Genomic DNA, 15,021 nt, shown 5'->3' on the forward strand with positions numbered 1-15,021 from the left:
TTTCGCTTTTGCTTTTTCAAGTATTTTTGCGTTGGAATAGCAAAATTCTTAGTCTGAAGCTACAAGAAGCTTTAAAAAGTCGTTAACGGTTAAAAGCCGAGACCTTTACTTTTTCAATCTATTTATCCGCATTGAAGGTAGTTTGCACGATTATGCATGATAAGCTATACCTTGTTTTTTATCCAAGGCCCAAGGCAGTTATTTTGGATTACTCCAGTCAGCATGGAATAAATTATGCCGCCTAGTAAAATTTTGACTCTTTGTAAATAATCCGTTTTCATTAATAATTTCAAAAATATAAGACCCACTAAAAAATTAAAATATATAAGATAGATTATGGTTCCTCGTAACACAAATTAATTATCTCACCCGTTGTCCCGTAAGTATAGTATGACATCGGTCCACGTCCCTTGGATGTAAAGGCTGCCACTGCAACACGGTATCTCTCCGCCGGCTTCAGTCCTTTCAACACGAACTGCGTTGGATAGGAGTGAATTGTATTGATAGTCTTATACGAAGAATACCAATCGTCGTATTCTTTATAATATATGGTGTAACCCAATATTTTCCCATTTGCATAGATCTGAGATAGAGGATTCCATTCCACTAGCAGGTTAGTTGTATACTCCACGCTTGTCACTCGTACGCCTCTTGGCGCTCTGCTCGGGGCTGAATAAAAAATAAATATGCATTATCATATACCTGGACTTTCACTCAACAAAACAAACGCTGTGATTGGTTGATTCTTGGTTATATGCCCCTGATTAAATTCAAATGCATCCCGACCGGGATACAATTGCGAAGTTGTCACCCGAGCACAACAGCATGTTTCTGCCATTTGATTGTTCAGGTAAAATCTAAATATAGAACAAAGCACTTAGTGTATTTCTGAGGAAACATCAAGACTTCAGGAAAACAAAACTAACTGTTTCCTTTGGGACCATACATTAAGTGTATACTATTGACCAAGCGTGAGATCAAGATGGCTGGATATTGGTAGTGTTATTTTTCTTGTGTTTTTATCGACCGAGATGAATTCGAGGTCCATGAAAACGGGAAAAAAAAGAGGCCAATATCCAGTTATCTTGACCAAGCAAGCTCGTTCAATAAAGAATTCAGTATATAGCAAAAAGAACGACTTGGCTTTTCCGAGAACCGGCTGTTTGTTGCACAATAAACCCACAAGGGTCGTTTATGTTTCTTTAGCCTTGAGTGGCCTCTGCCGCTTTTTGCTTTATCTGTCCATCTTGCTCACGGGCCTTACCAGCTATTTAATAAAGCTTATTATCAAATCGCTCACAGTGCACGTGGACAAGACGAAGCGAATCTTGTGTTCTAATAGGCTACACGAGCGGGCAAGAGGGGCCCATCTTGCCCGCTCGGGATTGCCCGCATTGATCCTGCGCATGAAAAAAATAGAATTGGAACTAAGTTCGTAATTCTTGGACAATTTAGGCGATGGAAACGCAAAAATCGGCAGAAGATAGTTAAAACGAAGAAAACAGAAGGGATTCTCGTGTGTTTGTTGTGCTACGAACACAGTTGGCTTCTTTCCCAGCTCTCGAAGTAAACAAGTCATTTTTAATTCTTAATGGAGCGAAATCTTTTTTTAATAATAATAGGTCCTTATCCTTAATTAACCAAGCTTTTTCAGTCAAAATGGCTGGATATTAGCCTCGTTCTTTTTTTTGCATTTTTCGACTTCGTCTTGGTCCATAAAAATGCAAAAAAAGAACTCGGCCAATATCCAGCTATCTTGACCTCACGCTTGATCAATAACGCACATGTATTGAGTTTGTTCGTATAGGGTTATTATCGCTTATGTTAAGATATTTCAGCTGGGGGTCGAATACATATCAATCGATAAGGCCAGACTCCCTTTTAATCAGATGATGACATAAACTAATTTTATGAAGAGGTTAGTGCTTCGTGTGTGTGTAATACAGCTTACTTACATCCTTCGTCGGTCATGGTGACTACAACTCCACTTTTAAAAGGTGACCCATTGCTATCCACGATTATAACGTAAATGTTGTATTCCGTGTAAATTTCAAGGTTTGTTATCTCAGATGAGGTTGTGTTTCCAGGCAGTAGTTTTCCGTTGGATACGCTGCTAACGTTCATTACTCTTTCAGCAATGGCCACGTAGAAACTTTCTCCAGAGTTGAACAAATTAACTGGGTTATTCCACATTATTCTGATACTTGTGGTGGTTTTGTTCGCGACAGTTAGGTTCCAGTTAGCCAATGGTCGAGCTACATATAATTGCAGTCGTGGGTTAATGAAACAATCAATCAGTATTTTTTTTTTAACGGGAAATGTCACTACCCTCTTCATTCAATTCTAAAATGGTGTACATCTCTCGTTTGCTTGAAAGATCAATTAACGAAAGTGCGATTACTGATGCAAGAGAATTTATAAGACATCTTATGATCGTTATTGATATCAAAGGAGAAAGGTGAGTATTTTGTCAACTATCTCTTATCTTTTAACGCTAATAGACTAATGTAATTGTGAAATTGAAATTGCAGTTGAATCGATGAAATAAGATATATTGTCTTACTTTTAAATCGTTTTTACTCACCTGAATCCAAACCTTGATTCACAATACCGTAGTCAATTTTGATATAACTCCAACTATAGGTAAGTGAAGCTTGAATTGTCATATTTCCGGAAGATTCAAATGGAACTTCTAGGAAACGTTTCTTCGAAGACAAATCCCATCTATCTATGGACAGGACCTCTGTTCCATTTCCATCAAACACTTTGACATATTCGCTAAGGAACAATTTAAATACTATAAATTCAATTCAAGCACATATTGAAGTTTCTCATTTGCAATGTACAGAGAATCTTAATCAATTTTGTTTAGACTGGAAGCCTAAGGGCGGCCAGAGTAGAAATGAAACGTGCGAACACAACTGCTTTCAATCAAAAGCTCTGATGCAACCTGATTAGTATGCCACTTAAAGGCACATTCAAGCCAATCAGAGACTTAATCAGACTTAACCTTGCATGGATTTGCATGTCCATACTGTAGCCAGTAATTGTCGACTTTTTGACAGAAATTTAAAAGAAATAACACGAGTATAGAACCTACCTGCTGTGGCCAAAGTACGCTTGATGGATCGAAATAACAGCAGATTTTTGAGCAATACCGCCGTTTCCGATCAACCAGTTGCAGTAAGGGTCAAATGCATCCGTGTATCTTATGTCCAGTCTTCCGAAAGATTGGTTCAAGGTCTGTCTGCATTCTGAAAATTGATCAAAATCGGTAGTACTATGAAATTCCTCCTTTAAAAACGTCTAAAAGTAGATTCCGAGGAAATAACCGATGAGTTAGCTCCATATGCCGTGTTTGTAATCGTTGTGCTAACCACATATAGATCTTCGAACCATTGCAACTACCTTCAAGTACACATTTTAGACGGCAAAAACACGTGTAGATGACCTAGATATTCAATACATTCATGTCCTTGTGTCTTAAGCTAATGACTTAGAATGCATGTAACTACTGTAAAATTCTCTACTTAAGGGTCTTATTCTCTTTTTCTTGATGAACAGAAAAAAACCACTGCAAGATAAAATGTCAATGTACTCCATGTGTACCTTTACAAATTCCGGGGACGAGAGAGACGTCATCAATGGCAATGTCACCCGTGTAGGATGATCCTCTGATTCCCTCGAACTTGATCTAAAACATAAAAGGGATTTGGGTTATACTTAGATTCTAGCAGTGGTCTGAGGTTTTGATGGCAAGATTAACTTATATTGTCATTTGTTCACTAGATACATATTTAAGGTTCCTTTCAACGTTTCTCTTGTATTGAATATTTCCGTAACCTACCTGTGCGTTTCATTGACGTTTTGGCCTTGGCGGCGAAGGGCGTGGGTTTTACACAGGTTAAAGGCCAGCGGGGTTGGAGTGGGGGAGGGGGGGGGATATCATTAATCATTAGTACCTTGCACACATGATTCGCCTCTCGCGTCGCAGAACCAATGAGAGTTTCCTCGCAGGTTAGTGTTTCCGTAAAGAACGCGATGCTAATAAATCCTCTTTTACTCGAACAAGAATGAAAAGGTTATGAAGCCAGGAAAGAAAAGTATCTTTATGTGATCGTAAACTGGGTATTGCTAAAAATGCATATAAAAATGAGCCTTAAACAAGCTAAAAATATTGCGTAGAAAGACAGCTTACTTTATTCTGTAACGTCGTTAAACTAATCTTTGCCTTCAACCAAAGATTTCCTTGGCTTGCTGCCTTCGTGAACACCTTCGTTCCTCCATTGAAGACATTTAGGGAGTGAATTGTGTCTCCGTACATGTGATAATAAAACGATAAGCAGTATGATTTCCCTACATCGTTAGTCGGCACAGAATACTCAAGTATGGCTTTGTCCCCAAACTTTCGAGGTGAAGATGTCTCTATATACATGTACCTCCCTGGAAGAAAACGTTAGTACGATAGATTAAGCTCCGTTTTCGCGTACAGACACATATACAATTAGTACTAAGTCGCGTGCTGTGCTTTGGAAAGGGAAAAAACGTCAACACCAGAGTCATTAACCTCTTAGACTACAATGTAAACATTGTTCAGTTGTAAGACAGGTAAACCTATGCAAACAATAGAGTGTTTTTGTCAAGGAACTATCGGCTGGTAGTTGCCCCGCGGAAATTTGATGTTCTTAAAACAAATATGCTAGCTTTAAGAACATCAAATTTCCAAGGGGAAACATCAGACCGATAGTTCCGAGACATAAACACTCTATTGTCTTTATTGTTCACTACTAAATTTTCTTCCGTGCGCCAGATGAAAAACAGTCAAAACCCACTAAATGCAGATCAATCAAATATTTATTCATGCGTACAGCCTGTCACTAATGTCAACAATTCTCAACCGTACATCGGCTAAATAATACGTTATACCTGACAGAATTGAAAAGTCTCTGTTTTTCCGATCTGCCTAACTTCGCGGCAGTCATACCGTTCAAAATTTTTCACGGATGAATACTATCCATCCAGGTATTTTCCGCGGACGGGCACTATGGGCTGAAAGTGTCTCTCCACGGATGAACACTATCGCGTCACGTGATCAATTTAGACCAATAAGAATCGGAGAAAATTTAGTGGTGAACTGTAATTTCCAATAGTTTTTAAAGGTATTTGTTTTGAAAACTCACCCTAGAACTCGAATAAAGCCATGTCACATGGTTGGAGACTTACACAACAACATTTTTTCACGAACCTTGCTCAGGTGTGCGAGTCAAACTGAGAACTTGCAATTGATTGCTACAAAAACTAACAATCATATTCCGAGTTCATTTGATCACACAGCAAACGGTTTGAAGGACAGAGGGACAGAACTAACGAGCTTACCAAATCCTCCATGACCAGAGGATGGTCCTGTATCGTATGAAGGAGTGGAACCGTGCCGGTTAGTCCAATCAAAATCATCCTGGTAATACACTTCCGCCCAGTCAGAACACAAACCATAGTCAAAGTTACAACCTAGAGAAGTACAATAAAACTTTTGGTTGCTTATATTCATATCTCTGCGATGAATAAAAGCTTAATCACCAACTCAATGGTACGTCAGATAATAGGTTGGTACGCCCAAGTACATCCAGAGAAAAAAACAAAACAACAGCACAAAAAAGAAACAAATATGAATATTAATATGTAGCCTCCAGTCAGTTGAAAATGTTAGTTTTCAAGATGCAAAAAAGAAGTTGTTATACGATATATGTCTACTCACTGTGCTCAGCGCCAGTCAGCAAGGCACAAGATATCAAAACTACAAAGAAAAAAATTTCAAACTAATCAGTTACCTTGATGAACGTTCAATAATTTGCGTTATCGACATTTACAAAACCTGAAATTACCATATAAGAACCTTACTCTCAGGAACAATTCGTGACGGGGTTACGTCGACAGAGCTGAATAATGAATGCTACGTCAGAGGGTATGCGGTCAACAACACGGGCTCAAGTGTCCTGGGTCTAAAATTTAGCGAAGTTAGCGGAAAATAATAAGGGCTGACTTTTAAAACCGAGGAACTCTGTTTTTGTTGAAGGCATTTTCCTATTTCCAGACGTTTTAAGAGCGGCCGTTCGTAAATATCGCCCGGAGGTGTGCAATATGAAAAAATCGAGAATCCCCAAACTTTGCCAGAATATACGTCTGGATGAACTGTTTCTAGAAAAAATACTGAGTTCAATTGAATTTTTTTTTTTTGCGAATGGCGGCAAAATCGATTTTGTAGCTTTCACATCAGCTTCACGAGGTTTAGACAACCATTATTTCAACGTCGCTTGAAAATAAACAAAAAGGTAAATGTGACCAGATATTTTCCTAATGGAAAGAACACGTATTTACAAACACTCTGAAGTGTTCTTTGTTCGATTCCGTTGCAATCAAATTTTTGGGGAATTTTTGGTTTTTTCCAATATTTCACTCATTTTGGAGGACAAAAAAATGGCAAAATTGAGAGGGTAAAATCGCACCTCGGTACATGGCATGGGGTTATATCAAGTTAATGCAGCAAATGAACAAGGTTTCTTCTTCAAATAATTCCAATAAAATTTTTGGATCCCAAACAAAAGTGACTCAGAGGTCAAAACGCGCCATTCCATGTCACGCAGTTGGAGGTGAAAAATCAACAGTGCGCAAGTGGAAAAGACAACAGGCCTCTTTGGGAGCGAAATATTGTTACCAATCTAAATAAAAAGTTAACTTTGATCAACATCTGTCGTTTCTGCTGCTCTGGTTAACTGAGATTGAATATTTTCGCGGTTATTTTCGAAACAAAACAAGCCAAAATGTAACATCGTCTAGTTCGAAGCGGCCAAGGACGGATACAAACCGCAAAATAAATATGTTTGCCATATTTACACTTTGATTTGAGCAGAGTTAATAGAGGGAACCCTCTATTAACTCTGATTTGAGTATTGTTTATAAATTTGTACCTACCATGCATCAGCGCCAAATATTGTTTGTGTATTCGATTCGCTGCGTGAACTGCCCTCCGCAGTCTCGAATTGTTCAGTTAGGACTGCGCGACAGGCACACCCACAAGTTCTGGGCCACAATATTGCAAGAGAAAGTGTCATATACAGTTTTGCAGAGTTAATATTAACTATGAGTTTTGTTTATTTTCAAGCGACGTTCAAATAATTGTTGTCTAAACCTCGTGAAGCTGACGTGAGAGCCACAAAACCGATTTTGCCGCCGTTCGCGAAAATAAAAATGCAATTGAACTCAAATTATTTTTTCTGGAAATAGTCATCCAGACGTATAGTCTGGCAAAGTTTGAGGATTTTCGATTTTTTCTTATTGCACACCTTCGGGCGATATTTAAGGACGGCCGCTCTTAAGGAGAAAATTAATTTTTGAAAATTTTTAGGGGGTGTACCAAGTTTTTGGAGGTTGTTCTGTAAAAGAGAAACGGCATGGAAAACAACTCGAAGCAACAGAATAGGAAATCAACCATGGGAACGACTCAAAATCCTTGTTTCCGCGGCAAAACCGTCTCCCGATTAGCTCAATTGGTTAGAGCGCCGTAGGGGAGGTCGAGGTTCGAGCCCCGGCCGGACCAACACTCAAGTTCTTAAAATAACTGATGAGAATGTGCTATCTTTCTATAATATCAAGAAATAGATAGACATTCTAGTCTTCTCGCATAAGGACGAATAAACCGTAGGTCCCGTCTCCTGCATCTATTAACTAGTTAATTTGCATCTTCAACTTCCTTTGATTAATTGTAAACTGCTACAGGCAGAAGTCCCCCAAACAGCCAGTGTTGTAAGAATGGCCCTGAAAAGCCCCATGGGGAGTGGTCATCTAACCTATATATGTATATATATAAAACTATAACAAGTTAAAAGGCCTCGAGCCAACAGTGACGCCACGCCAGAAGGATCCAAAAGGATTCACAGTCCAAACCTCGATAAATGGTAGGAGAAGTAGTGTGGCACACGAGGACGGACAACTTCGAGCGAAGGAAGACATATACTCAATAAAAAGTCTAAAAAGTTTAATAAAAAACGTTTCGGTCCGGGACCTTCATCAGTTGTAATTAAATGACTTAAAAATTCCTTAAATAGATTTATATAGGGCGCGATGACACATATAAACAAACACCGTATTACTACGTGAAAAATTATCACTATAAAAAGAAATGGAAAAATTGTCGTATCCACTGAAAATGTAAAGGAACCAGCGTTGACTTGAAAGGCGAGAATTGTACTAAAATTCCCAATTAACGCTGAGACTGGAACCTTTGATGCACGCCCAATTTGAAAAAATTCTCCGCTTAAAAATTCTTCTCTTAAAAATTAATGCTCTGTAAACTTTACCCTTTCAAAATTTGGCTGGAGGCCATAACAGGTAGTTAGTTGAAACACAGAATTTATTTTACGAACCATTTGAAGTCTCAATCAATAATTGTAATAACGAATCACCTATTTTCACTCTCACACAATCATTATCATCATTTTGACAGTATCATTAAGATGCAGGTCTGTGCGATGTTTCGTGCGGGAGATATTAAAACAAATGTTGTACTCAAACTCATAAAACTTTAAATGGAGACGCCACATTAATGTCCCTCTGAGTTTTGCCATAAAAGTCCTGAAGTCGTCCTCTGAGGGCTCATAAACATCTACACGAGGACTTATTCTCACACAAGGACTGTTCAGATTACGAAATCTAAGCGGATAAGTCACTTTTTTTTAACCTACGCGACAGTATTATGTAACAATACAGCAAAACAAAGCATAATCGCGAAAACATTTACATTACAATGGCCACAAGATAGCATTTTGGTTACAATGAATATATGAAGTTCATATATTTTGAACTGCGGTTGTAGATACGTATGATGCACGATCCTCGTAGTAGAAAGCGCTATTTATGTAATAGCGAAAATCAGACCTGAAAAAAATCAGGCCTGTACGGGATTCGAACCACTGACCTCTGCGATGCTAGTGCAGCGCTCTACCAATTGAGCTAACAAACCAACTGGGAGCAGGCCGTTAAGTTGATTGGTAATAAACCCGTGATGATAAATCAGATACAATGTATATATGAAGTTCATATATTTTGAACTGCGGTTGTAGATACGTATGATGAACGATCCTCGCAGTAGAAAGCGCTATTTATGTAATAGCGAAAATCAGACCTGAAAAAAATCAAGCAAAAACTCACAACAAGAAATCAGGCTTAAATTTCCTTCACGATTACGTAGAAATTTCAGGAAAATTAAAGTTGAAAAATTTTAGTTCAAAGGTTCAAAAACGGTTCGAAATATCTTTTGTAAGTAGAGGTACGCCATGTGCCTCACAAAAGAACGAGAAGGTTCCGCATTGCTTTTTTTCAGGTATGCAGAAGACAACCACAGAGCTGATTGCCGCAACTTCCATGAAGTACTGCTGTTGAACATGTCTAGACATGCAATTACTCAGCTGCCAAGATAAATCGTTTCGGATAAATAATCCTCTAACGGGGGCTTTGGGAGTGAAATTCTTAAGGCTCTAAAAAAAAGTGTTCAAATTTTCTATCCTTTCTTCTGTTACAAAAGGCAAGAAAGATCAACGATTTTCACTACGTGCGAGGAGTGAGAAACAGCAGCACAAGGCGGAAGTTATGGAGAAGTCACCCGTGACAAGTCAATGTCATTGCCTACGTACAAAAAATTTCAATAACCGCATGATGTATAACACGAACTTCTTGAAGCATATCATCATCACGTAAAAATTTTGGGGAGCTTTTATCTCTGATGAAATCTAAATATTTGAGAAATTTTATAATATGACAAGGAACAACATTCTGCCTCAACGCAACCCCGTGCACAATTTGCCATAAAACGTTCAGCAACTTTCCCACTTTGAAGCTCCAACAGACTCCTTACTGTTAGGTCTGTAATTGAGAAAGACACCTTGCTATTCTTGGTTTTCACGTAACGTCAGCAAAGTTAGAAAATAAGGAATTATCAATTCTTTTGAGATTTTAGTTAAGTTAATTAAAAGAACAGCTAAAGACTTATCGTTACACAAATTTTCAGCTTGATAGGGTCTTTCGTCTTGTGATGAAGCAAGATTGGATTTCTATGCTTTTGCGTTACACGAAATTAAAATGGCAGCCGAGAATACTGTCGCGTAGGTTAAAAAAAAGTGACTTATCCGCTTAGATTTCGCAATCTGAACAGTCCTTGTGTGAGAATAAGTCCTCGTGTAGATGTTTATGAGCCCTCAGAGGACGACTTCAGGACTTTTTATGGCAAAACTCAGAGGGACATTAATGTGGCGTCTCCATTTAAAGTTTTATGAGTTTGAGTACAACATTTGTTTTAATATCTCCCGCACGAAACATCGCACAGACCTGCATCTTAATGATACTGTCAAAATGATGATAATGATTGTGTGAGAGTGAAAATCGGTGATTCGTTATTACAATTATTGATTGAGACTCCAAATGGTTCGTAAAATAAATTCTGTGGTTCTACTAACTACCTGTTATGGCCTCTAGCAAAATTTTGAATGGGTAAAGTTTACAGAGCATTAATTCCCGAGCATACTGAATGAAAATCTATCATTGTCAGTACAAATTCTCCGAATTTTTTGACGTCATAAAGGTGAGTTTTCCGCTGACTAAGCATCATACACGGGTAAATGTGAAGTTTTTCAAAACTGCTATACTATTACTCATACAAAGTTAAATATCAGCTCAACTAGTTTATCCTGAGTCTGTTTTGCACATGTAGCAATGATTTCAAGGACAGTTTATATATGATTGGTTTGTTAATTAGTTTCTGCAGTGCCAGTTACTGTTGAAAATCATCTGCCGACTTCAGCTATTTCAGGAATTCAAGCTATTTCTGAGAGATGCGGGTTTTCTGCTGCACTTATAACGAGCGAGCATAATCTGCAATTGTTTTTCTTCCATGCGATGACAGATATCACTTCAATTGCACGAGAAACCAAACAAAGTCCTCATAATGGATCAAGCTAGAACAGTGTTAGGGTTTGCCTTGGTTTTGTTAACTGTATACCGTCAGTTGAAGAGTCCGCTTAGATACGAGTAGTCCGTTGAATCAAATAATGTGTAAACTGACAAGTTATTGGTAAAACTGGAAACTTACTGTTTGTTACGATGCAGAAAATGGATAATGCGAACATGGTCTTTCCGTAGCACATCATCGCATGTTCCAGCTAGTTCGTCTCATACCCAATGTCACACGCAGATGACCATCACCACACTTGACAAAATGAATGAGATTGGTGCTCGCGTCTAAGCAGAGATGACGTAAGATTTTAAATGGACTAACCGAAACCAATCAAAGTAAATGTGATGAAAATCAAGCGACCAGACAGGCAAATAATCGATCAGTTATGTCAATGAGTCGCAGATGTGGCCATGAAGCTGCTTTTTTTACTAAAAAGAACATGTACGAAATCACCTCATGCAGTCCAATGCCCTGCAAAGTGCTTTTGACCACTTGATTGGCAAAGTCACTATCTGTTATAGTGATTTGTTACTTTCTAGGCAAGTCAGCACTTTATGTTTCGATCTCAGCTCGCGGCATTTAAAGATCGTTTTGGCGCGAGATTATGGATAGCAGCTAAAGGATTTGTGATTTGTCATTTTCTTCTAAGCAGGTGGTTGCATGCATGTAGGATGTCAAACCAATCGGAAAAATTCTCTAACATATGGAATGGTAAACACGGTAACCTTGATTCCTTTTTAATTCCAATGAGTAGCATCTGTGTTAATTACTTTTCTTGTGATCCTCAGTATGCCACCTTGTCTACACCCCAACCGGGCTAAGACCGTTCAAATGAAAATCACGTTATCTGTAACAGGCGATGTTACACAATATCACAAGGGTAAAAGTAAGGAAAGAGTTTTAGAAATCTCCGTAATAAAATTTGTTTGCATTATACATGGATATGAGGTATCGCGATCTGCAATAAGTTGGTAAGGTAAATGTTCAAACTTTAGAGCTTGCATGACAAATGGTAATCTAATGGTTTAGCGGTTATAAATTATTTTCGGTGCACGAGATCAACGCTGCTGTTTACAATATATGTGCGCAATGTCTGCGGCATGGGAAAGAGCCGGCTATAAAGGCTGTGCCCGTCATCTATAGACTTTAAACTTAAAGCAGAGGCGTGAATAAGGAAAAGGCCATTTAATGGACACGTCATTTAACTCCAAGCAAGGGAATATTAAATGTACTCTCTTGACTCCAAACAAGTGCGCCTTCACAGTAGTTTTAAACAAGGGCTCCTATACAGCATTGCAATCAAACAAATTCATTCATTAATAATAATCATCTTTATTGAGGAAACTTTTTCATAACAAATATGGTTTTCACGTCAGAGCAAGTGGCAGAGCGAGGAAAATTCGGGCCAGTGACAATAAATTTAAGAAAAAAGACAGCCATGGCAACCTATTAAACTGACCTTGAATTTCGAAAGGACTACAGCGCAAGTAAATGTGCAATGGTCTTAACATCTGGTACAGTCCTCAACGTTTGGATTAAAATAATAAACCTCTGTTGACTAATAAACCTGTTGTGTGTTTCTATTGAAAAAATTTGGCTCGGGATACAGATTAATTGTTTCCTCCTCGAATGTAGTAGTATACTAGGAAAGGTATAAATATGCTGGCAATCCAGCTGGAAAATTCCTCAACATATGGATTAATTAACCTCTTTTAACTAAGCATTTTGTCGTGTATTCCTACAAAAAAAGGCACCCAAAGAAACAGTGTAGTTTGTCAAAATTGTTCCTCTCAGGAGGACTTCACAAAACATGAAAACCAACTTGCTCTAAAGTTTACATTTGAACTAACAGTTGTTGTGCATATCTGTTGAAAAAGAATAAACTGCATAGTACATCAGTCTGGATTTCAATTTTCGACCAAACAACCGGCGAAGACATTTATTTAACCAAACAGGGATGTAATGTCACAGATCACAGGACAGGTTGGCCGACTTTGCCGGCGGATACGAAACGAGCTCTGCTCAATAGTGCGACAATGGAATAAGTCTTTCTACTTCGTCATAGAAGCTGACTGGAAAGAAACTCGATAGCCCAGTAGCCACTGATATATTTGTATAGGAGGAAAGCTCTGCAGCTTTCATAATTAGGACTTTCGAAACCAGCAAAGAAGATAGCTAAAATGCAAAATCGCGAAACCGCATTTGTGAACATAACCTAGTTAATATCCTTGCTCACCGAATCGTGCATCCAAATCCGATCGCACTCACATATGAACCTAGCCGAAATATGGTCACTCCAACAAATCCTGGAAGGATGGAGCATGAGGAAAGTCAAGGTTCGAAAACTCGTATGGATCTCAGATAGCTTAGAGTTTGTTTTCTTACTGCGCGTTAGAAATCGGTAGGAATCGCTTACTACTACAGGTTAGAATCAGTGTAAAAAAAACTTTAGACAAATTTTCAAGAAAAATACGGTGAAACGAAAGGATCAAACGAGCGTAGCCCGAAGCAGCTAACGTATGTGCGTGGGAAAGCTCTGGTCGCCAACTTCCTGTAGCTTTAATACTAATGACTTTCGAAACCAGATATGCATAATCGCGAAACAGCTTTCTACAATGTGAACAAAGGATGGGCTCGCTCATCGAGTCGCGCAACCAAATCCGACCGTCTCAGGGGTACAAATATTACTGCATGTTAGAAACGGATAGCAATGGTTTACTACTATTGGTTGTAATGAGTCGGTAAAAGATCTTTAGACAAAACTAGCGAGAAAAATTCGGCGAGACAAAAGAGGCAAGCGAGTTCCATCCTTCCCAATGCCTTTGTCGATGATTAATTCCAAGCGTATTCGAAATATTCAGAATAAATAAAATTTATGTGGCTGATATAGTTACCACCATACACTTCTTAACCTGCTCCGTTAAAGACGCAAACATATGAACAAAACAAAATAGCCAAGTAAAGATTTATTCGATTCGGAAAACTATGCGTCATATAATCTGTGGCGAATCAGGCGCCTCTGTGCGAGGCAAAATGCTGCAGTGGTAAATGAGTATATGAATTTGGCATAGGTATTGCCTAAAAGAGTGTAACAGAATACATGCCTCTAATCAGGTACCGAAAGAAGCTCTACATTTCTTGTGAGTTTCTATTATCACGAGCCATGCACTTCGACGGTTAGCTATAAGCTTGTTCTGCTTCACCTTCTATCACGCGACATTTTAATCTCGCTAATGATACAGCTCAGGGGTAATCTGTAGCATATGGTGCATGAAAAGAATGGTTTTAATTTTTCAAATAATGTACATTTAAAAAAGTCAGACCAAGCTCGTTCTAAGTACACCTTATGAAACATCCAAACGATCTTAATTGCCGTTTAAATCTTTAATGTGAATATTCCCACTCACCATTTGTCAGAGCTAGCAGCGTCAACCACAGATTCATCCCCTCGGTAACTTTTTTGCGTGCGTTGGATCAAGATTTAGAAGAGGCTTTTTAGGTTATAAATTTCAATCCGTTGCCTTTTTGGCCAGCAGACCAAGTAGATGCACGCTCAGTTCAACCGAGCCATATTCTGAATAATCGCACGGTGAAATGCGCATATTATTTGGCGTGAGGAAAAATGCAAATATTTTGGAACAAAGCGATAGGATAACATATTCATAAACACAAAGAAAAAGGTTTGTGAATCATCTGACGACAATATGATAACGCATGTTAATCTACACTTGCATGACAGCTATTTCATATCAGCATGTCACAATTGTACACTTCTGTCGGTTTCATAAGTTACTTAAAGTTCTTTGCACAAATTTCAAGTCAAAATCCTAAAATCATGTTGTCGTCTCGATGTAGTTTAGAGTGATTTTAGAAATCAGTTAAAAAACAAAACAAAACGTGATCGAAACCATGACGAGCCAAGCCTTGGAGTATTTGACAAATGTGCTAGCTTCAAAACTGATCTAGCTAAAGTTTCTTAGGCAGTGGTTGACGCTGTTATTTAATTTTTGCTCTATAAA

At 38.4% G+C, this 15,021-nt stretch overlaps 1 protein-coding gene across 1 annotated transcript in view; it reads right to left on the bottom strand.

Annotated features, from left to right (window-relative positions):
- LOC111326491 (MAM and LDL-receptor class A domain-containing protein 2) overlaps positions 1-11,260 on the bottom strand; it is a 55,885-nt gene extending 44,625 nt beyond the window's left edge. The window contains exons 1-9 of the mRNA XM_088725559.1: positions 11,138-11,260; positions 5,756-5,794; positions 5,377-5,508; positions 4,199-4,443; positions 3,610-3,694; positions 3,101-3,254; positions 2,585-2,778; positions 1,956-2,255; positions 370-669 (exon numbers count right to left, since the gene is read on the bottom strand). Of these exons, the coding sequence (XP_088581685.1) occupies positions 370-669; positions 1,956-2,255; positions 2,585-2,778; positions 3,101-3,254; positions 3,610-3,694; positions 4,199-4,443; positions 5,377-5,508; positions 5,756-5,794; positions 11,138-11,195 (1,507 nt within the window). The 5' untranslated portion in view covers positions 11,196-11,260. The remainder of the gene's footprint in view (positions 1-369; positions 670-1,955; positions 2,256-2,584; positions 2,779-3,100; positions 3,255-3,609; positions 3,695-4,198; positions 4,444-5,376; positions 5,509-5,755; positions 5,795-11,137) is intronic.
- Positions 11,261-15,021: the final 3,761 nt, after the last annotated feature.

This window comes from Stylophora pistillata, chromosome 6 (genome assembly GCF_964205215.1).
Source record: "Stylophora pistillata chromosome 6, jaStyPist1.2, whole genome shotgun sequence".
In the NCBI taxonomy this organism is placed as follows: domain Eukaryota; kingdom Metazoa; phylum Cnidaria; class Anthozoa; order Scleractinia; family Pocilloporidae; genus Stylophora; species Stylophora pistillata.